At 45.0% G+C, this 24,847-nt stretch overlaps 1 protein-coding gene across 2 annotated transcripts in view; it reads left to right on the top strand.

Annotated features, from left to right (window-relative positions):
* LOC138642550 (serpin B3-like) overlaps positions 1 to 24,847 on the top strand; it is a 44,447-nt gene that overhangs the window by 8,678 nt on the left and 10,922 nt on the right. For both annotated transcript variants that reach the window (XM_069730768.1, XM_069730769.1), the window contains exons 6-7: positions 1,900 to 2,042; positions 5,440 to 5,592. In XM_069730768.1, coding sequence (XP_069586869.1) covers positions 1,900 to 2,042; positions 5,440 to 5,592 — 296 coding nt within the window. The remainder of the gene's footprint in view (positions 1 to 1,899; positions 2,043 to 5,439; positions 5,593 to 24,847) is intronic.

The raw sequence follows: 24,847 nt of genomic DNA, 5'->3' as shown, positions 1-24,847 counted from the left end.
TTGCTGGTGACATGGTTGGGAATTTATTCAAAATTGAAGGCATACTGAAAAAGCATGGCTACCACAGCATCTTGCAGCGGCATGTTATTCCATCCGGTTTGCGTTTAGTTGGACCATCATTTATTTTTCAACAGGACAATGACCCCAAACACACCTCCAGGCTTTGTAAGGGCTATTTGACCAAGAAGGAGTGTGATGGGGTGCTATGCCAGATGATTTGGCCTCCACAGTCACCAGACCTGAACTCAATCGAGATGGTTTGGGGTGAGCTGGACCGCAGATTGAAGGCAAAAGGGCCAATAAGTGCTAAGCATCTCTGGGAACTCCTTCAAGATTGTTGGAAGACCATTCCCGGTGACTACCTCTTGAAGCTCATCAAGAGAATGCCAAGAGTGTGCAAAGCAGTCTTTAAAGCAAAAGGTGGCTACTTTGAAGAGCCTAAAATATAAGACATATTTTCAGTCGTTTCACACTTTTTTGTTAAGTATATAATTCCACATGTTAATTCATAGTTTTGATGCCTTCAGTGTGAATGTACACTTTTCATAGTCATGAAAATACAGAAAAATCTTTAAATGAGAAGGTGTGTCCAAACTTTTGGTCTCTACTGTATATATATATATATTTTTTTGTAAATTTTAATAGAATATTTTATAAGTAATGAGTAAACCTACTGTCACATCCATATCTGGTCCTTCTCCAACTACCTCTATTTCAGTCACTTGGAGCCACCATATTAATTTTGTGGGCAGCACATCATGGACAATAGCTCTGGTTAGAGTAGGCACTGTCCAGCCAAAAATAGTTGTTTGGTTGGGTCTTATGGAGTCACCCAGTCAGACAGAATCGGCAGCAGGAATAATTGCCTCACTGCTGTAGGAAGTACCACACCCTATTTAAACTTCCAGTATACCGACAAGAGTTACATAGTCACATAGGATTAAAAAAGCCCTAGGTTCATCAAGTTCAACCTTTCTCTCACCAATTATACATTTTTGTCACTAGCTTATCTATAACCCACAATGTTATGTGTACTGAGGAAATTATCCAGCCCTTTATTAAAAGCTGTTATAGTGTATGTCATTACTACCTGTTGAGGTAGAGCATTCCACAGTCTGACTGCTCTGACTGTAAAGAACCATTCCTATTAAGTTGCTGGAATCGCCTTTCTTCCACGTGCAATGAGTTCCTGATGGTCCTTAGTATGGTCTTTGGAAGGAATAAGTCATGTGCCAGTCCTTTGTATTGACCACACATGTATTTATACATACAAATGAGATCTTCTCTTAGAAATCTTTTTACTATGATATACAAGGCCAACATTTCCAAATTCTCTTCATATGAGAGACCATAGTTGCCAGCATTGGAACTGAGTGTAACTTCTGATTGTCCTTTTTAATATGTGGATCTAAAAACTGGATTCCATATTCTAGATGTGACCTCACAAGTGATTTATAGAGGGGTAACAATACATTGGAATCATGGGATTTTATCCCTCTTTTTATACACCCTAAATTCTTGTTTGCTTTTCCAGCTGCTGCTTGACATGGAGTACTGCTGCTCAGTTTACTTGTAAACAAAATACCAAAGTCCTTTTGTTCTGTATTTCCGACTATTTTTCCATTTAATGTATATGCAGCAATAGGGTTACTCCTTCCTAGGTGCAATACTCTACATTTATTAACAATAAATCTCATTTGCCAAGTGTTTGCCCATTCAGACATCTTATCCAGATTGTTTTGCAATATTGTAATGTCAAGATCAGTTTTTAATATCTTACATAGCTGGTGTCGTCAGCAAAGATTGACACTTTATTCTCAATCCCATCCACAAGGTCAAATAATTCATGTATAACACATTGTCATGTTTTTTGCTCTTTTTGTGTTTTTGTAATTCCAGGTAAAATAACTGAGCTTTATGAAAAGGGATCCCTTGATGAATCATCAGTTGCGGCATTAGTAAATGCAATTTACTTTAAGGGGAAATGGGCAAACAAATTCAGTCCAGCAAATACAAAAGAAGGAACTTTCCATGTGAATAAGGTATAGGAAATCTGTTGCAGAAATGTGCTATTGCAAAAGAATCATATTTCAACCCAATTTGGTAGTAAAAGACAATATGTCAACAAACTTTGCAACACAAACTGTGACATTACTAAAGAGATCTATTGGACCTGATGTACATTCTTAATCCCCTTTCCAACATCGGGCGTAATAGTACGCCGATGTCGGACTCCCTCCCTTTGATGTGGGCTCCGGCGCTGAGCCCACATCTATTCCAGCACATGTCAGCTGTTTTGAACAGCTGACATGTGCCTCTAACAGCCGCGACTGGAATCACAACTGTTTACTAGTTAAATGCCGCTATCAATCTCTGACAGAGGCATTTAAATCGTGCTTCCATCCCGCCCATCGGTGACCCCGTCATGTGATTGTGTGTCACCAATGGGTTGGCATGATAACCAGAGGTCTCCAGCAGAACTCTATGGTTGTCACTACCAGATTGCTAAGAGAGCCGCCTGTAATGATCAGACGGCCTTGGAACAACATGAAAAAACCTTCGCTTGCATAGTGGTAACTATACAGACCGCTAACCCTGAACTGATCACAGACACTAGAAGGGGTGTGCCTATCCAGACCTAGACACCTCGACACAGCCAGAGGACTAATTATCCCTAAAGATAGAAAATAGGAAAACTGACTTGCCTCAGAGTAGACCCCCAAAGTATAGACAGCCCCCCACAAATAATGACGGTGAGTAGGAGAGGAAAAGACACACGCAGGCGGAAAACAGATTTAGCAAAGGAGGCCACTTCTACCTAGATAGGAAAGTATAGTACAGGATACTGAGCGGTCAGCACAAAATCTACAAAATATCCACAGCAGAAAAATACAAAAAACTCCACCACCTAACTAAAGGTGTGGAGAGTATATCTGCAACTCCAGCGAATCCAACCAGACTGAGAAAACATCAGGACAGTCGAAGCTGGAACAAAATAGAAACTATGAACCGCACAAAAAATAGACACACAGCCTGTGAGCTTAAGAAAAAGAAAAAGACACTTATCTTTAGCTGAAATGGCAGCAGGCAGGAGAGGCCAGGCAGAGAACCATTACTGGCAATAGAACATTGACAACTGGCAAGGGCTAATGAATCCTGCACACTTAAATATCCCAGTCAGAACAGCAATTAGCAGATACACCTGGCCAGGACTGTGACTCAGAGACAACTGCATTCCCACCAACAACCACTGGAGGGAACTCAAGAGCAGAATTCACAACAGCCACCTAGTTGTCGGCGCTCATAGCAAGTGAGCAATTCTGCTCATTGCCTGTATGTAGCAGAGCCGATCGTATTATGGCAGCTTCTACTCTCCCATGGAGACTATTGAAGCATGCCAAAAGTAAATATAAAATGTTTTTTAAAAAATAAAAAACTAAAAAAATAGTTCAAATTACTCCCCTTTCGCCCCATTAAAAATAAAACAATAAAAAAACAAACATACACATATTTAGTATTGCCAAGTTCAGAATCGCCCAATCTGTCAATATAAAAAAGAATGAACCCGATCGCTAAACGTCGTAACGAGAAAAAAAACTAAAAACGCTAGAATTGAATTTTTTTGGTCACCGCAACATTGCATTAAATGGCAGTAATGGGCGTTCAAAAGATCATATGTACATAAAAATTATATCACTAAAAATATCAGCTTGGTGCACAAAAAATAAGCCCTCACCCAACCTAAGATAACGAAAAATGGAGATGCTACGGGTATTGGAAAAGGGCACAATTTTTCTCTTTGAACAAAGTTTGGAATTTTTTGTTGCCACTTAAATTAAACAGAACCTAGACATGTTTGGTGTCTATGAACTCCCAATGACCTGGAGAATCACAGTGGCAGGTTAGTTTTAGCATTTAGTGAACATGGTAAAAAAACAAAAAAAACAACTGTGGGTTGCACTTTTTTTGCAATTTCACGGCACTTGGAATTTTTTCCCGTTAAAACCAATGGTGTTGTTCAAAGGTGCAACTCGTCCCACAAAAGATAAGCCCTTATGTGGCCATTTTGAAGGGGAGCAAAAAATGAAAATAAAAAATACTTCTGGTCATTAAGGGGTTAAAAATCCATGTCAGAATTCTGTATAATCCTTGAACGTTTTCTTAAAATTGCCATTTATTAGGCAGGAAAGCTTTATAAATAGTGTTGAACATTCCGATACCGCAAGTGTCGGGTATCGGCCGATACTTGCGGTATCGGAATTCCGATACCGAGATCCGATACTTTTGTGGTATCGGGTATCGGTATCGGATCCATAGTGAGGTGTAAAATAAAGAATTAAAATAAAAAATATTGATATGCTCACCTCTCCGGCGGCCCCTGGACATCAGCGCGGGTAACCGGCAGGCTTCTTTGTTTAAACTGAGTGCGTTTAGGACCTGAGAATGACGTTGCGGCTTCTGATTGGTCGCGTGCCGCCCATGTGACCGCCACGCGACCAATCAGAAGCCGCGACGTCATTCTCAGGCACTAAACTCCTCATTCTAGGAATTTAGGACCTGAGGAATGACGTCGCGGCTTCTGATTGGTCGCGTGGCGGTCACATGGGCGGCACGCGACCAATCAGAAGCCGCGACGTCATTCTCAGGTCCTAAACGCGCTCATTTTAAACAAAGAAGCCTGCCGGTTACCCGTGCTGATGTCCAGGGGCCGCCGGAGAGGTGAGCATATCAATATTTTTTATTTTAATTCTTTATTTACACCTCACTATGGATCCCAGGGCCTGAAGGAGAGTTTCCTCTCCTTCAGACCCTGGGAACCATCAGGATACATTCCGATACTTGATGTCCCATTGACTTGTATTGGTATCGGATATCGGTATCGGCGATATCCGATACTTTTCGGGTATCGGCCGATACTATCCGATACCGATACTTTCAAGTATCGGACGGTATCGCTCAACACTATTTATAAATCTTTAAACAGAATAGATGTATAATGTTTTGCAAAGTAATTTTCACAGCCTAATCAGGTCTAAGCATTTTTTTAATAATGTATGAAATTTGTATTGTTAAATCTGATAGCACATACACTTTTAGATCCTTAAAGCATATGGCTGCACCTGCACATATGACTGAGGAGAATGGAGGTCCTTTAACCCACCTAGTGCATTCAGAAGGAGATTGAATAGAGAGGTGATAGCACGTGACTGTGACTTCTAAGGCAGTTACGAATATAGCCAAACTCTCAGGTTTTGTGGGACCTCTGCACTTTGTATAGCTGTGGGTCCAGAGATTATTCACCCATTACCAATTCATGGCATATTCATAAGTGTACAAACTTTACATTTGGACTGAGATGTGCATTTTCCACGCGTTTCTTAGTGCTTGTGATAATTGATGCATTTCTCGAAAAATGGATATATGTTTTGCTTCTTCTAGAATGAAAAGAAGACCATTCAGATGATGTCTCAGAGTGGGAAGTTCAAATATCTTGCCCTACCAGAGTTTAAGAGCAAGGCTTTAATGCTTCCATATGAAGAAGACCTATGTATGATCATTGTGTTGCCAGATGAAACTGATGGAATTAAAGAGGTAATGTAAAATATCAAATATTACAAAAACTGCAACACAATGTAATCCATAGGATCATTAAAATGAGTTGTCTAATTATACAACCCCTTACCTAATGGTAAATGCCCTAGCTATGAGCTGATCACCTATGATCTATCTCCTTGAAATCCAAGTGATCAGTTGTAATAACCAAAAGTGTGGTTTGGAAAAACAGTTGCCCTGCAGCTGTTCTCTAACAAATAAATGACCATCTATACAATAAATGGATGGCCCGGTCAGCCAGAGTGAGAGTCAGTAAAAGCAGAAGATCTGTAAGTGGGTGGGTTTTCAGTGTGTGACCTTTCACCCCAAATATAGCAGCTACCGATCCTCTTCTTCCAAGAGTCATAACTTTTTTATTTTTCTGTCACCATAGTCATAGTAGGGCTTGTTTTTGCAGGAGAAATTGTAGTTTTCAATGAAATAATTCATTTTACCATACATTGTACTAAAAAAGCAGGGGAAAAAGCTTACAAGTGGAATAAAAAGGTGAAAAATGCAATTCTACCATAGTTTTGGGGAGGTTGTATTTGCACTGTTCATTGTGCATTAAAAAAAAACCTGGAAACCTCATTTTCTAGATAAGAGCAACAATGACAATACCCACTTTGCAAATATATACATTTTTTTCTTCTTTAAAGCGAACTTTTCATCATTTTTTCCTATATAACCTTTCAACCCGATGTGACAGCATATGACTCCAATTCGCCCTGCAAAGCAAAAAAAAAGACTCTGTATTGTACTCACCTAAAGGGCGGTCCGATGGGCGTGACTGGTCTTGGTCCGATGCCTCCTCTCTTCTTGCGATGCCAACCTACTTTTGTGCTTAGAATGGATGATGCATCCTACTTCATCCACACAGTTTTCCCCTGCGCTTCTGCGCAGGCGCACTTCTCTCTGCCCTGAGCAAAGTACTGCAGTGAGCATGCACTCTTTTGATCTTTCCTGGTGCATGTGCACTTCAGTAGTTTGCTCTGCCCTCGGAAGTGCGCCTGCGCAGAAGTGAAAATGATGTAGGATGCGTCCGGGATCAGTTTTTTTTTTCTGTTTTATCACACTGTAGCTTGTTCTCCAGAATTTTTCTCTCCATCTGGCTTAATATAGGCAACAGATGAGTTCAGATCTTAAAGTTTAGGTACCAACCTGCAATAGTCACATCTGAAGGTCACTACTGGCCTAGTTAGGCCCAACTTCATTCTCCAAAGCCCCTTACTTTTCTCACTTAAGTGCACTATATCTTAGATGCACACTGCCCCAGGGCAGTCAGTAAATTACTGCCATAGCTAGAATTTGTACTTAGAAGCTTGTAAAAATTAACTATTTTTACTAGCAGTAGTAGGGCTACCACCAAGAATTTCAATGCTCCGCGTTGCCAAAATTTTCTAGGCCCCTTGAGAGTCTGCACAGCCTTCACCTTAGTTCTGCCTCCACCCCTCGAACCTTTCAGGGTCTCACCGCACCCTTTTCCACAAAGTCCTCACCAATCTCACATTAACAGTTCCCATCGAACACCATGTCACATACACAGCCATTAGATTCTGTTTTGGACAAAAGATTTTTTAATGACTACCAACATATAGAGCATGTGCAAATAATTATTAAAGACATACCTTAGCTATGATTACCACCCAAATAAAAATAGGTGCATATACTCTCTTTAAAAATAATATTTCTTAAAACATTATTGAAAAATTGAATGGAGGACCACATGTTGCATTTGCATAGTTATATCCAATCAAGGGCCTGGTGAAGCAAAGGATGAAACGTACGTCGGGGCACCAGGACCACATTCCACATTAGGGCTCATACTCATTTGCGAGAAAAACGGACGCGTGCAATCCGATTTTTATCGGACCAATGTTATTCAATAGGCGACATCTCATTTGCGAGTTTTTTCTCAGCCGAAATCAGTCTGATAAAAAAATCGCAGCATGCTGGGATTTGCTGCATATCTCAGACAAGACTCGCCAATGTACGTAAAAAAAAAAAAAAGAAAACATGCGAGTTCTGTCCGATTTTTACGCACTGGTGTCCTTTGAAAAGTCAGCAATTCATGTCCGGCTTCTGTAAAAATCACATTGACAGGTTAAGAATAGAAAAGATAGAATAGATATATACACATAGAATACATACATACATATATATATATATGTATACATACTGTATATTAGAGTTGAGCAACTTTTACTTTTTTAGGATCGAGTCGGATTTCGCGAAACCCGACTTTGTCAAAAGTCGGGTTGGGTGAAATCAGCCGATTATTTTGAAAAGTTGGGGGCCGACCGAAACACGAAACCCAATGCAAGTCAATGGGGAATCAAAGTCGGCAGTGAGTGGAGGACAGGAAAACACCTACAGTGCCCAATTTAATACCAAAAATATAAATTCTTATTTCTTAAGCTTGTCGATCTTAATTTACTTTATAATAATAATAGTTAGGCATTAAAAACAAGGGGTCATTTGGCTAAAGTTGTGAGGGGGTAGAGCTGGCTCAAGATTTTCGTAAGCCCAGGAAACGCGGAATACGTCACGGCGGTGGAGCAGAGAGAGGTAAGTATTTCAACTTTGCAAGTGCTGTGATCCTGAGCAAGCAGGGGGGGCCTGTTATGACCTGGTGGTTAGGACAATATTGGACCTAGTGGGTAAGAGCACACGGAATGACCTAATAGTTACTAATAATATAGGACGAGCTCTGAGACGTGGGAACTCTGCTGACCGCAATCCCTAATCCTATTACACACACTAGAAATAGCCGTGGATTGCTCCTAGCGCTCCCTATGCAACTCGACACAGCCTAAGAAACTAGCTAGCCCTAGAGAAGAAAAATAAAGCCTACCTTGCCTCAGAGAAAATTCCCCAAAGGAAAAGGCAGCCCCCCACAAATAATGACTGTGAGTAAAGATGAAAATTACAAACACAGAGATGAAATAGATTTAGCACAGTGAGGCCCGACTTACTGAACAGACAGAGGATAGGAAAGGTAACTTTGCGGTCAGCACAAAAACCTACAAAAAGACCAAGCAGAGGGTGCAAAAAGACCCTCCGCACCGACTCACGGTGCGGAGGCGCTCCCTCTGCGTCCCAGAGCTTCCAGCAAGCAAGACAAAATCAAAATAGCAAGCTGGACAGAAAAATAGCAAACCAGAGAAAAACAAGCAGTAACTTAGCTTAAGCTGGGAAAACAGGTCACAAGAACGATCCAGGAGAGAGCAAGACCAATACTGGAACATTGACAGGTGGCGTGGAGCAATGATCTAAGTGGAGTTAAATAGAGCAGCCAGCTAACGAATTAACCTCGTCATCTGTAGAAGGAAACTCAGAAGCCGCAGCTCCACTCACAACCACCAGAGGAAGCCCATGGACAGAACCAGCCGAAGTACCATTCATGACCACAGGAGGGAGCTTGACAACAGAATTCACAACAGTACCCCCCCCTTGAGGAGGGGTCACCGAACCCTCACCAGAGCCCCCAGGCCGACCAGGACGAGCCAAATGAAAGGCACGAACCAGATCGGCAGCATGAACATCGGAGGCAAAGACCCAGGAATTATCTTCCTGACCATAACCCTTCCACTTGACCAGGTACTGGAGTTTCCGTCTCGAAATACGAGAATCCAAAATCTTCTCCACCACATACTCCAACTCCCCCTCAACCAACACCGGGGCAGGAGGATCAACGGATGGAACCACAGGCGCCACGTATCTCCGCAACAATGACCTATGGAATACATTATGGATGGCAAAAGAAGCTGGAAGGGTCAAACGAAAAGACACAGGATTGAGAACCTCAGAAATCTTATACGGACCAATGAAACGAGGCTTAAACTTAGGAGAGGAAACCTTCATAGGAACATAATGAGACGACAACCAAACCAAATCCCCAACACGAAGTCGGGGACCCACACAGCGCCGGCGGTTAGCAAAACGTTGAGCCTTCTCCTGGGACAATGTCAAATTGTCTACCACATGAGTCCAAATCTGCTGCAACGTATCCACCACAGTGTCTACACCAGGACAGTCTGAAGACTCAACCTGCCCTGAAGAGAAACGAGGATGGAAACCAGAATTGCAGAAAAACGGCGAAACCTGTTATAAGAAGGCAATTCAGTACCACAGTGAACATAGAGTGATCTGACAATAATCCAAAAACATAGAACGAGCTCTGAGACGTGGGAACTCTGTTGACCGCAATCCCTAATCCTATCCAACAACACTAGAGGCAGCCGTGGATTGCGCCTAACGCTACCTATGCAACTCGGCACAGCCTGAGAAACTAGCTAGCCTGAAGATGGAAAATAAGCCTACCTTGCCTCAGAGAAATACCCCAAAGGAAAAGGCAGCCCCCCACATATAATGACTGTGAGTAAGATGAAAAGACAAACGTAGAGATGAAATAGATTTAGCAAAGTGAGGCACGACTTTCTGAACAGAGCGAGGATAGGAAAGGTAACTTTGCGGTCAACACAAAACCCTAAAAACCACGCAAAGGGGGCAAAAAGACCCTCCGTACCGAACTAACGGCACGGAGGTACACCCTCTCCGTCCCAGAGCTTCCAGCAAACAAATAGATAAGCTGGACAGAATCAAAGCAAACAAAATAGCAAAGGAAAACTTAGCTATGCAGAGCAGCAGGCCACAGGAACGATCCAGGAGGAAAACAAGTCCAATACTGGAACATTGACAGGAAGCCAGGATCAAAGCACTAGGTGGAGTTAAGTAGAGCAGCACCTAACGACCTCACCACATCACCTGAGGGAGGAAACTCAGAAGCCGCAGTACCACTTCCCTCCACCAACGGAAGCTTACAGAGAGAATCAGCCGAAGTACCACTTGTGACCACAGGAGGGAGCTCTGCCACAGAATTCACAACAGTTCCCCCCCCTTGAGGAGGGGTCACCGAACCCTCACCAGAGCCCCCAGGCCGACCAGGATGAGCCACATGAAAGGCACGAACAAGATCGGGAGCATGGACATCAGAGGCAAAGACCCAGGAATTATCTTCCTGAGCATAACCCTTCCACTTAACCAGATACTGGAGTTTCCGTCTTGAAACACGAGAATCCAAAATCTTCTCCACAATATACTCCAACTCCCCCTCCACCAAAACCAGGGCAGGAGGGTCAACAGAAGGAACCATAGGTGCCACGTATCTCCGCAACAATGACCTATGGAATACGTTATGTATGGAAAAAGAATCTGGAAGGGTCAGACGAAAAGACACAGGATTAAGAACCTCAGAAATCCTATATGGACCAATGAAACGAGGTTTAAACTTAGGAGAGGAAACCTTCATAGGAATATGACGAGAAGATAACCAAACCAGATCCCCAACACGAAGTCGGGGACCCACGCAGCATCTGCGATTAGCAAAACGTTGAGCCTTCTCCTGGGACAAGGTCAAATTGTCCACTACCTGAGTCCAAATCTGCTGCAACCTGTCCACCACAGTATCCACACCAGGACAGTCCGAAGACTCAACCTGTCCTGACGAGAAACGAGGATGGAACCCAGAGTTGCAGAAAAATGGCGAAACCAAGGTAGCCGAGCTAGCCCGATTATTAAGGGCGAACTCAGCCAAAGGCAAAAAGGACACCCAGTCATCCTGATCAGCAGAAACAAAACATCTCAGATATGTTTCCAAGGTCTGATTGGTTCGTTCGGTCTGGACATTAGTCTGAGGATGGAAAGCCGAGGAAAAAGACAAGTCAATGCCCATCCTACCACAAAAAGCTCGCCAAAACCTCGAAACAAACTGGGAACCTCTGTCAGAAACGATATTCTCTGGAATGCCATGTAAACGAACCACATGCTGGAAGAACAATGGCACCAAATCAGAGGAGGAAGGCAATTTAGACAAGGGTACCAAATGGACCATCTTAGAAAAGCGATCACAGACCACCCAAATGACTGACATCTTTTGAGAAACGGGAAGATCTGAAATAAAATCCATAGAGATATGTGTCCAAGGCCTCTTCGGGACTGGCAAGGGCAAAAGCAACCCACTGGCACGAGAACAGCAGGGCTTAGCCCGAGCACAAATCCCACAGGACTGCACAAAAGCACGCACATCCCGCGACAGAGATGGCCACCAAAAGGATCTAGCCACCAACTCTCTGGTACCAAAGATTCCAGGATGACCAGCCAAGACCGAACAATGAACCTCAGAGACAACCCTATTCGTCCACCTATCAGGGACAAACAGTTTCTCCGCTGGACAACGATCAGGTTTATTAGCCTGAAATTTTTGCAGCACTCGCCGCAAATCAGGGAAGATGGCAGACACAATTACTCCCTCTTTGAGGATACCCGCCGACTCAGATACACCCGGAGAGTCGGGCACAAAACTCCTAGACAGAGCATCCGCCTTCACATTTTTAGAGCCCGGAAGGTACGAAATCACAAAGTCAAAACGGGCAAAAAACAATGACCAACGAGCTTGTCTAGGATTCAACCGCTTGGCGGACTCGAGATAAGTCAAGTTCTTATGATCAGTCAAGACCACCACGCGATGCTTAGCTCCTTCAAGCCAATGACGCCACTCCTCGAATGCCCACTTCATGGCCAGCAACTCTCGGTTGCCCGCATCATAATTTCGCTCAGCAGGCGAAAACTTCCTGGAAAAGAAGGCGCACGGTTTCATCACTGAGCAATCAGAACCTCTCTGCGACAAAACAGCCCCTGCTCCAATCTCAGAAGCATCAACCTCGACCTGGAACGGAAGCGAAACATCTGGTTGACACAACAAAGGGGCAGAAGAAAAACGACGCTTCAACTCTTGAAAAGCTTCCACAGCAGCAGAAGACCAATTGACCACATCAGCACCCTTCTTGGTCAAATCGGTCAATGGTTTAGCAATACTAGAAAAATTGCAGATGAAGCGACGATAAAAATTAGCAAAGCCCAGGAACTTTTGCAGACTTTTCAGAGATGTCGGCTGAGTCCAATCATGGATGGCTTGGACCTTAACAGGATCCATCTTGATAGAAGAAGGGGAAATGATGAACCCCAAAAATGAAACCTTCTGCACACCAAAGAGACACTTTGATCCCTTCACAAACAAAGAATTAGCACGCAGGACCTGAAAAACCGTTCTGACCTGCTTCACATGAGACTCCCAATCATCCGAGAAGATCAAAATGTCATCCAAGTACACAATCAGGAATTTATCCAGGTACTCTCGGAAGATGTCATGCATAAAGGACTGAAACACTGATGGAGCATTGGCAAGTCCGAATGGCATTACTAGATACTCAAAATGACCCTCGGGCGTATTAAATGCAGTTTTCCATTCATCGCCTCGCTTAATTCGCACAAGATTATACGCACCACGAAGATCTATCTTGGTGAACCAACTATTCCCCTTAATCCGAGCAAACAAATCAGATAACAACGGCAAGGGGTACTGAAATTTAACCGTGATCTTATTTAGAAGGCGGTAATCTATACAAGGTCTCAGCGAACCATCCTTCTTGGCTACAAAAAAGAACCCTGCTCCTAATGGCGACGATGACGGGCGAATATGCCCCTTCTCCAGGGACTCCTTCACATAACTGCGCATAGCGGCGTGCTAAGGCACAGATAAATTAAACAATCGGCCTTTTGGGAACTTACTACCAGGAATCAAATTGATAGCACAATCACAATCCCTATGCGGAGGTAGGGCATCGGACTTGGGCTCATCAAATACATCCCGGTAATCAGACAAGAACTCTGGAACCTCAGAAGGGGTGGATGACGAAATTGACAGAAATGGAACATCACCATGTACCCCCTGACAACCCCAGCTGGACACCGACATAGATTTCCAATCTAATACTGGATTATGAACTTGTAGCCATGGCAACCCCAACACGACCATATCATGCAGATTATGCAACACCAGAAAGCGAATAACCTCCTGATGTGCAGGAGCCATGCACATGGTCAGCTGGGTCCAGTACTGAGGCTTATTCTTGGCCAAAGGCGTAGCATCAATTCCTCTCAATGGAATAGGACACTGCAAGGGCTCCAAGAAAAAAACACAATGCTTAGCATACTCCAAGTCCATCAAATTCAGGGCAGCGCCTGAATCCACAAATGCCATGACAGAATACGATGACAAAGAGCAGATCAAGGTAACGGACAGAAGAAATTTTGACTGTACTGTACCAATGGTGGCAAACCTAGCGAACCGCTTAGTGCGCTTAGGACAATCAGAGATAGCATGAGTGGAATCACCACAGTAGAAACACAGCCCATTCAGACGTCTGTGTTCTTGCCGTTCAACTCTGGTCAAAGTCCTATCGCACTGCATAGGCTCAGGTTTAAGCTCAGGTAATACCGCCAAATGGTGCACAGATTTACGCTCACGCAAGCGTCGACCAATCTGAATGGCCAAAGACATAGACTCATTCAAACCAGCAGGCATAGGAAATCCCACCATGACATCCTTAAGGGCTTCAGAGAGACCCTTTCTGAACATAGCTGCCAGCGCAGATTCATTCCATTGAGTGAGCACAGACCACTTTCTAAATTTCTGACAATATAACTCTATCTCATCCTGACCCTGACAAAGAGCCAGCAAATTTTTTTCTGCCTGATCCACAGAATTAGGCTCATCGTACAACAATCCGAGCGCCAGGAAAAACGCATCGATATTACTTAATGCAGGATCTCCTGGCGCAAGAGAAAATGCCCAGTCCTGCGGGTCGCCACGCAAAAAAGAAATAATGATCAAAACCTGTTGAACTGGATCACCAGAGGAGCGAGGTTTCAAGGCCAGAAATAGTTTACAATTATTTTTGAAACTCAGAAACTTAGTTCTATCACCAAAAAACAAATCAGGAATAGGAATTCTTGGTTCTAACATAGATTTCTGATCAATAGTGTCTTGAATCTTTTGTACTCTTGCCGAGAGCTGATCCACACATGAAGACAGACTTCTAATGTCCATTGCTACACCTGTGTCCTGAACCAACCAAATGTCTAGGGGAAAAAAAAGGCAAAACACAGTGCAGAGAGAAAAAAATGGTCTCAGAACTTCTTTTTTCCCTCTATTGAGAATCATTAGTACTTGGCTTCCTGTACTGTTATAAGAAGGCAATTCAGTACCACAGTGAACATAGAGGTCAGAGCACATACAGTGATCTGACAATAATCCAAAAACATAGAACGAGCTCTGAGACGTGGGAACTCTGTTGACCGCAATCCCTAATCCTATCCAACAACACTAGAGGCAGCCGTGGATTGCGCCTAACGCTACCTATGCAACTCGGCACAGCCTGAGAAACTAGCTAGCCTGAAGATGGAAAATAAGCCTACCTTGCCTCAGAGAAATACCCCAAAGGAAAAGGCAGCCCCCCACATATAATGACTGTGAGTAAGATGAAAAGACAAACGTAGAGATGAAATAGATTTAGCAAAGTGAGGCCCGACTTTCTGAACAGAGCGAGGATAGGAAAGGTAACTTTGCGGTCAACACAAAACCCTAAAAACCACGCACAGAGGGGCAAAAAGACCCTCCGTACCGAACTAACGGCACGGAGGTACACCCTCTGCGTCCCAGAGCTTCCAGCAAACAAATAGATAAGCTGGACAGAAGAAAAGCAAACAAAATAGCAAAGGAAAACTTAGCTATGCAGAGCAGCAGGCCACAGGAACGATCCAGGAGGAAAACAAGTCCAATACTGGAACATTGACAGGAAGCCAGGATCAAAGCACTAGGTGGAATTAAGTAGAGCAGCACCTAACGACCTCACCACATCACCTGAGGGAGGAAACTCAGAAGCCGCAGTACCACTTCCCTCCACCAACGGAAGCTTACAGAGAGAATCAGCCGAAGTACCACTTGTGACCACAGGAGGGAGCTCTGCCACAGAATTCACAACAGAAACCAAAGTAGCCGAGCTGGCCCGATTATTAAGGGCGAACTCAGCCAAAGGCAAAAAGGACACCCAATCATCCTGATCAGCAGAAACAAAGCATCTCAGATATGTTTCCAAAGTCTGATTAGTTCGTTCGGTTTGGCCATTTGTCTGAGGATGGAAAGCCGAGGAAAAAGACAAATCAATGCCCATCCTAGCACAAAAGGCTCGCCAAAACCTCGAAACAAACTGGGAACCTCTGTCCGAAACGATGTTCTCCGAAATGCCATGTAAACAAACCACATGCTGGAAAAACAATGGCACCAAATCAGAGGAGGTAGGCAATTTAGACAAGGGTACCAAATGGACCATCTTAGAGAAGCGATCACAAACCACCCAAATGACCGACATCTTTTGAGAGACAGGGAGATCCGAAATAAAATCCATAGAGATATGCGTCCAGGGCATCTTCGGGACCGGCAAGGGCAAAAGCAACCCACTGGCACGAGAACAGCAGGGCTTAGCCCGAGCACAAATCCCACAGGACTGCACAAATGAACGCACATCCCGCGACAGAGACGGCCACCAAAAGGATCTAGCCACCAAATCTCTGGTACCAAAGATTCCAGGATGACCAGCCAACACTGAACCATGAACCTCAGAGAGAACTCTACTCGTCCATTTATCAGGGACAAACAGTTTCTCCGCTGGGCAACGGTCAGGTCTATTAGCCTGAAATTTTTGCAGCACCCGCCGCAAATCAGGGGAGATGGCAGACAAAATTACCCCCTCTTTGAGAATACCCGCCGGCTCAGGAACACCCGGAGAGTCGGGCACAAAACTCCTTGACAGGGCATCAGCCTTCACATTCTTAGAGCCTGGAAGTTACGAAACCACAAAATCAAAACGGGAGAAAAATAGCGACCAACGAGCCTGTCTAGGATTCTACCGTTTGGCAGACTCGAGATAAGTCAAATTCTTGTGATCCGTCAAGACCACCACGCGATGCTTGGCTCCTTCAAGCCAATGACGCCACTCCTCGAATGCCCACTTCATGGCCAACAACTCTCAATTGCCAACATCATAGTTGCGCTCAGCAGGCGAAAACTTTCTAGAAAAGAAGGCACATGGTTTCATCACCGAGCCATCAGAACTTTTTTGCGACAAAACAGCCCCTGCTCCAATCTCAGAAGCATCAACCTCGACCTGAAACGGAAGCGAAACATCTGGCTGGCACAACACAGGGGCAGAAGAAAAACGACGCTTCAACTACTGAAAAGCTTCCACAGCCGCAGAAGACCAATTGACCACATCAGCACCGTTCTTGGTCAAATCAGTCAACGGTTTAGCAACACTAGAAAAATTACTGATGAAGCGACGATAAAAATTAGCAAAGCCCAGGAACTTCTGCAGACTCTTCACAGATCTCGGCTGAGTCCAATCATAAATGGCCTGGACTTTAACAGGGTCCATCTCGATAGTAGAAGGGGAAAAAATGAAACCCAAAAATGAAACCTTCTGAACACCAAAGAGACACTTTGACCCCTTCACAAACAAAGAATTCGCACGAAGGACCTGGAACACCATTCTGACCTGCTTCACGTGAGACTCCCAATCATCCGAGAAGACCGAAATATCATCCAAATATACAATCAGGAATTTATCCAGGTACTCTCAGAAGATGTCATGCATAAAGGACTGAAATACTGATGGAGCATTGGAAAGCCCGAATGGCATAACCAGGTACTCTGTTGTGAATTCTGTGGTCAAGCTCCCTCCTGTGGTCATGAGTGGTACTTCGGCTGGTTCTGTCTATGAGCTTCCGCTGGTGGATGTGAGTGGGGCTGTGGCTTCTGAGTTTCCTTCCTCAGGTGTCGAGGTTAAGTCGTTAGGTGCTGCTCTATTTAACTCCACCTAGCTCTTTGTTCCTGTCCTCCAGTCAATGTTCCAGTATTGGTCTGGCTCTCTCCTGGATCGTTCTTGTGGCCTGTCTGCCTTGCATAAGCTAAGTTCTGCTTGTGTTATTTTTGTTTGCTATATTTTCTGTCCAGCTTGCTATATTGGTTTTTCTTGCTTGCTGGAAGCTCTGAGACGCAGAGGGAGCACCTCCGTACCGTTAGTCGGTGAGGAGGGTCTTTTTGCCCCTCTGTGTGGTTGTTTGTAGGTTTTTGTGCTGACCGCAAAGCTATCTTTCCTATCCTCGGTCTATTCAGTAAGTCGGGCCTCACTTTGCTAAAATCTATTTCATCTCTGTGTTTGTATTTACATCTTAACTCACAGTCATTATATGTGGGGGGCTGCCTTTTCCTTTGGGGAATTTCTCTGAGGCAAGGTAGGCTTATTTTTCTATCTTCAGGGCTAGTTAGTTTCTCAGGCTGTGCCGAGTTGCATAGGGAGCGTTAGGCGCAATCAACGGCTACCTCTAGTGTGGTATGATAGGATTAGGGATTGCGGTCAGCAGAGTTCCCACGTCTCAGAGCTCGTCCTATGTTAGTAACTATCAGGTCACTTTGTGTGCTCTTAACCACTAGGTCCATTGTGGTTCTGAATCACCTGTTCAGAACAGTACTGGAGGCCCAAAGTACTAATGCTTCTCAATAGAGGGAAAAGAGAAGTTCTGAGACCATTTTTTTTTCTTTGCACTGTGTTTTGTCTTTCTTTTCCCCTTTACATCAGGGTGGTTCAGAACACAGGTGTAGACATGGACATTCAAGGTCTGTCCTCTTTGATGGATAACCTCGCTATAAGTGTTCAGAACATTCAAGACTTAGTGGTTCAGAATCCTATGTTAGAACCTAAAATTCCTATTCCTGAGTTATTTTCTGGAGATAGAGCTAAGTTTCTGAATTTCAAAAATAATTGTAAACTATTTCTGGCTTTGAAACCCCGCTCCTCTGGTGACCCAGTTCAACAAGTAAAGATCATTATTTCTTTATTACGTGGCGACCCTCAAGACTGGGCATTTTCCCTTGCGCCAGGAGATCCTGCATTATGTGATATTGATGCGTTTTTTCTGGTGCTCGGGTTGCTTTATGATGAACCTAATTCAGTGGATCAGGCAGAGAAAATCTTGCTGGCTCTGTGTCAGGGTAAGGATGTTACGACTGGCGGAACGCACCAAGTACAAGATGAAATGGAACTAGGTGCGTTCGCAGTCCGAGGTCCACCGTGCTGGTAAAAACCCTGCTGCTAGTAAGACGGACTATATGGCGGTACTACAAGTAAACACGCACGGGTTAACTACACCCTGCGTGAAGGAAGCGATCCTGTTGCGTCACAGGACCGCGGTACCGCACATAGAGCGCGAGCAAGGAGTCAGCGAACTCAACCCCAACTAGGATTGAAGTCCGATTAGACACTTGCTGGCACAACACCGCAACTGGGTGTGTAAGGAAACTAAATAATAATATAAAGGCACAAGAGTGTGTGCGGTGCCGCCCAGACGAACGCCACTAACCACCCAGGCTTGGGTCAGGAAAGCGCAGAGCAAGCGCACGGCACCGTACAGGCTGTAATGTGTGTTACGTGCTGTTGGATAAGTCGGGCGCTAGATAGCAAACATACACCTTCCGCGAACAGACATTCAATAGGGAGGGTTATTTAAAGAGCGACTTTCACTCACAACACACACACATATTTACAAGACAATACTAGCGCATGGCCGTGCGGTCATGCGCAGTTTATATAGCTGCAGCACAGGAAACAGCTACAGAAGTTTTGCCCTTTCAGGACCTGCCAAAAGGACCAATGGGATGTGCTGCAGTACCTGAGCATGTGACCCTCGATCTCCAGCAGGAGATCTTGCCCTGGGCATGCTCAGTGTGTGCAAATAAGGACTTAGATCCAGAAACGTCCACTCGCCGCTGCCCAGCACTGGCTTCAATGGCAGAAGCAGGAAAAGCAGCAGTCAGACTGAGCGAGACGCTGGGATCGACGTCCCTGCTGTGCAGACTCCACTGCGGCTGGAGGAGAATGGGAGACCGCAGCGGAGACGGATCGAGATTCCCCCTGTGCAGCAGAGGAAACTCGACTCCTAACACAGGATGAGGTAGAGATATATTGTCAGAAATTTAGGAAGTGGTCTGTGCTCACTCAATGGAATGAATGTGCTCTGGCAGCAATTTTCAGAAAGGGTCTCTCTGAAGCCCTTAAGGATGTCATGGTGGGATTTCCTATGCCTGCTGGTCTGAATGAGTCTATGTCTTTGGCCATTCAGATCGATCGACGCTTACGTGAACGTAAAACTGTGCACCATTTGGCGGTATTATCTGAGCATACACCTGAGCCTATGCAATGCAATAGGACTTTGACCAGAGCTGAACGGCAAGAACACAGACGACGGAATGGGCTGTGTTTTTACTGTGGTGATTCCACTCATGCTATCTCCGATTGTCCTAAGCGCACTAAGCGGTTCGCTAGCTCTGCCACCATTGGTACGGTACAGTCGAAATTTCTTTTGTCCATTACTTTGATCTGCTCTTTGTCATCCTATTCTGTTATGGCATTTGTGGATTCAGGCGCTGCCCTGAATTAGATGGACTTGGAGTATGCTAGGCGCTGTGGGTTTTTCTTGGAGCCCTTGCAGTATCCTATTCCATTGAGAGGAATTGATGCTACGCCTTTGACCAAGAATAAGCCTCAGTACTGGACCCAGCTGACCATGTGCATGGCTCCTGCGCATCAGGAGGATATTCGCTTTTTGGTGTTGCATAATCTGCATGATGTGGTCGTGTTGGGGTTGCCATGGCTACAAGTCCATAACCCAGTATTGGATTGGAAATCAATGTCTGTGTCCAGCTGGGGTTGTCAGGGGGTACATGGTGATGTTCCTTTTCTGTCTATTTCATCATCCACCCCTTCTGAGGTCCCAGAGTTCTTGTCGGATTACCGGGATGTATTTGATGAGCCCAAGTCCAGTGCCCTACCTCCGCATAGGGATTGTGATTGCGCTATCGATTTGATTCCTGGTAGTAAGTTTCCTAAAGGTCGACTGTTTAATTTGTCTGTGCCTGAGCACGCCGCTATGCGGAGTTACGTAAAGGAATCCTTGGAGAAGGGTCATATTCGCCCGTCGTCGTCGCCATTGGGAGCAGGGTTCTTTTTTGTGGCCAAGAAGGATGGTTCGCTGAGACCTTGTATTGATTACCGCCTTCTAAATAAAATCACGGTCAAATTTCAGTACCCCTTGCCGCTGCTGTCTGATTTGTTTGCTCGGAATAAGGGGGCTAGTTGGTTCACCAAGATAGATCTTCGTGGTGCGTATAATCTTGTGCGCATTAAACAGGGCGATGAATGGAAAACAGCATTTAATACTCCCGAGGGCCATTTTGAGTACCTGGTTATGCCATTCGGGCTTTCTAATGCTCCATCAGTGTTTCAGTCCTTTATGCATGACATCTTCCGAGAGTACCTGGATAAATTCCTGATTGTATACTTGGATGATATTTTGGTCTTCTCGGATGATTGGGAGTCTCACGTGAAGCAGGTCAGAATGGTGTTCCAGGTCCTGCGTGCCAATTCTTTGTTTGTGAAGGGGTCAAAGTGTCTCTTTGGTGTTCAGAAGGTTTCATTTTTGGGTTTCATTTTTTCCCCTTCTACTATCGAGATGGACCCTGTTAAAGTTCAGGCCATTTATGATTGGACTCAGCCGACATCTCTGAAGAGTCTGCAGAAGTTCCTGGGCTTTGCTAATTTTTATCGTCGCTTCATCAATAATTTTTCTAGTGTTGCTAAACCGTTGACTGATTTAACCAAGAAGGTTGCTGATGTGGTCAATTGGTCTTCTGCTGCTGTGGAAGCTTTTCAAGAGTTGAAGCGTCGTTTTTCTTCTGCCCCTGTGTTGTGTCCACCAGATGTTTCGCTCCCGTTCCAGGTCGAGGTTGATGCTTCTGAGATTGGAGCAGGGGCTGTTTTGTCGCAAAGAAGTTCTGATGGCTCGGTGATGAAACCATGCGCCTTCTTTTCCAGGAAGTTTTCGCCTGCTGAGCGAAATTATGATGTTGGCAATCGAGAGTTGCTGGCCATGAAGTGGGCATTCGAGGAGTGGCGTCATTGGCTTGAAGGAGCTAAGCATCGCGTGGTGGTCTTGACTGATCATAAGAACTTGACTTATCTCGAGTCTGCCAAAGGGTTGAATCCTAGACAGGCTCGTTGGTCGCTGTTTTTCTCCCGTTTTGACTTTGTGGTTTCGTACCTTCCGGGCTCTAAAAATGTGAAGGCGGATGCCCTGTCTAGGAGTTTTGTGCCCGACTCTCCGGGTTTGTCTGAGCCGGCAGGTGTTCTCAAGGAGGGGGTAATTTTGTCTGCCATCTCCCCTGATTTGCGGCGGGTGCTGCAAAAATTTCAGGCTAATAGACCTGACCGTTGCCCAGCGGAGAAACTGTTTGTCCCTGATAAATGGACGAGTAGAGTTCTCTCTGAGGTTCATGGTTCGGTGTTGGCTGGTCATCCTGGAATCTTTGGTACCAGAGATTTGGTGGCTAGATCCTTTTGGTGGCCGTCTCTGTCGCGGGATGTGCGTTCATTTGTGCAGTCCTGTGGGATTTGTGCTCGGGCTAAGCCCTGCTGTTCTCGTGCCAGTGGGTTGCTTTTGCCCTTGCCGGTCCCGAAGAGGCCCTGGACGCATATCTCTATGGATTTTATTTCGGATCTCCCCGTCTCTCAAAAAATGTCGGTCATTTGGGTTGTTTGTGATCGCTTCTCGAAGATGGTCCATTTGGTACCCTTGTCTAAATTGCCTTCCTCCTCTGATTTGGTACCATTGTTCTTCCAGCATGTGGTTCGTTTACATGGCATTCCGGAGAACATCGTTTCTGACAGAGGTTCCCAGTTTGTTTCGAGGTTTTGGCGAGCCTTTTGTGCTAGGATGGGCATTGATTTGTCTTTTTCCTCGGCTTTCCATCCTCAGACAAATGGCCAAACTGAAGGAACCAATCAGACCTTGGAAACATATCTGAGATGTTTTGTTTCTGCCGATCAGGATGATTGGGTGTCTTTTTTGCCTTTGGCTGAGTTCGCCCTTAATAATCGGGCCAGCTCGGCTACTTTGGTTTCGCCATTTTTCTGCAATTCTGGTTTCCCCCCTCGTTTCTCTTCAGGGCAGGTTGAGTCTTCTGACTGTCCTGGTGTGGATACTGTGGTGGATAGGTTGCAGCAGATTTGGACTCATGTGGTGGACAATTTGACATTGTCTCAGGAGAAGGCTCAACGTTTCGCTAACCGCAGGCGCTGTGTCGGTCCCCGACTTCGTGTTGGGGATTTGGTTTGGTTGTCATCTCGTTATATTCCTATGAAAGTTTCCTCTCCTAAGTTTAAGCCTCGTTTCATTGGTCCGTATAGGATTTCTGAGGTTCTTAATCCTGTGTATTTTCGTTTGACCCTTCCAGCTTCTTTTTCCATCCATAACGTATTCCATAGGTCATTGTTGCGGAGATACGTGGCACCTGTGGTTCCATCCGTTGATCCTCCTGCCCCGGTTTTGGTTGAGGGGGAGTTGGAGTATATAGTGGCGAAGATTTTGGATTCTCGTATTTCGAGACGGAAACTTCAGTACCTGGTCAAGTGGAAGGGTTATGGTCAGGAAGATAATTCCTGGGTCTTTGCCTCTGATGTTCATGCTGCCGATCTGGTTCGTGCCTTTCATGTGGCCCATCCTGGTCGGCCTGGGGGCTCTGGTGAGGGTTCGGTGACCCCTCCTCAAGGGGGGGGGTACTGTTGTGAATTCTGTGGTCAAACTCCCTCCTGTGGTCATGAGTGATACTTCGGCTGGTTCTATCTATGAGCTTCCGCTAGTGGATATGAGTGGGGCTGTGGCTTCTGAGTTTCCTTCCTCAGGTGACGAAGTTAAGTCGTTAGGTGCTGCTCTATTTAACTCCACCTAGTTCTTTGTTCCTGGCCTCCAGTCAATGTTCCAGTATTGGTCTGGCTCTCTCCTGGATCGTTCTTGTGGCCTGTCTGCCTTGCATAAGCTAAGTTCTGCTTGTGTTATTTTTGTTTGCTATATTTTCTGTCCAGCTTGCTATATTGGTTTTTCTTGCTGGCTGGAAGCTCTGAGACGCAGAGGGAGCACCTCCGTACCATTAGTCGGTGCGGCGGGTCTTTTTGCCCCTCTGCGTGGTTGTTTGTAGGTTTTTGTGCTGACCGCAAAGCTATCTTTCCTATCCTCGGTCTATTCAGTAAGTCGGGCCTCACTTTGCTAAAATCTATTTCATCTCTGTGTTTGTATTTTCATCTTAACTCACAGTCATTATATGTGGGGGGCTGCCTTTTCCTTTGGGGAATTTCTCTGAGGCAAGGTAGGCTTATTTTTCTATCTTCAGGGCTAGTTAGTTTCTCAGGCTGTGCCGAGTTGCATAGGGAGCGTTAGGCGCAATCCACGGCTACCTCTAGTGTGGTATGATAGGATTAGGGATTGCGGTCAGCAGAGTTCCCACGTCTCAGAGCTTGTCCTATGTTAGTAACTATCAGGTCACTTTGTGTGCTCTTAACCACTGGGTCCATTGTGGTTCTGAATCACCTGTTCATAACAGTACTCAAAATAGCCCTCGGGCGTATTAAATGCTGTTTTCCATTCATCGCCCTGTTTAATACGCACAAGATTATACGCACCACGAAGATCTATCTTGGTGAACCAACTAGCCCCCTTAATCCGAGCAAATAAATCCGACAGCAGCGGCAAAGGGTACTGAAATTTGACTGTGATCTTATTAAGAAGGCGGTAATCAATACAAGGTCTCAAAGAACCATCCTTCTTGGCCACAAAAAAGAACCTTGCTCCCAATGGTGACGACGACGGGCAAATATGACCCTTCTCCAAGGATTCTTTTACATAACTCCGCATAGCGGCGTGCTCTGGCACAGATAAATTGAACAGTCGGCCCTTAGGAAACTTTCTACCAGGAATCAAATTGATAGCACAATCGCAATCCCTATGAGGATGTAGGGCACTGGATTTGGGCTCATCAAATACATCCCGGTAATCAGACAAAAACTCCGGGACTTCAGAAGGGGTGGATGACGAAATAGACAAAAATGGAACATCACCATGTACCCCCTGACAACCCCAGCTGGACACAGACATAGATTTCCAATCCAATACTGGATTATGAACTTGTAGCCATGGCAACCCCAAAACGAACACGTCATGCAGATTATGCAACACCAAAATGCGAATATCCTCCTGATGTGCAGGAGCCATGCACATGGTCAATTGGGTCCAGTACTGAGGCTTATTCTTGGCCAAAGGCGTAGCATCAATTCCTCTCAATGGAATAGGATACTGCAAGGGCTCCAAGAGAAAACCACAGCGCCTAGCAAACTCCAAGTCCATCAAATTCAGGGCAGCGCCTGAATCCACAAATGCCATAACAGAATAGGATGACAAAGAGCAAATAAGA

The sequence above is a fragment of the Ranitomeya imitator genome, chromosome 6 (assembly GCF_032444005.1).
Source record: "Ranitomeya imitator isolate aRanImi1 chromosome 6, aRanImi1.pri, whole genome shotgun sequence".
In the NCBI taxonomy this organism is placed as follows: Eukaryota; Metazoa; Chordata; class Amphibia; order Anura; family Dendrobatidae; genus Ranitomeya; species Ranitomeya imitator.
The sequence above is the reverse complement of the archived record's forward strand: the minus strand, read 5'-3'. Positions and strand labels throughout refer to the sequence as shown.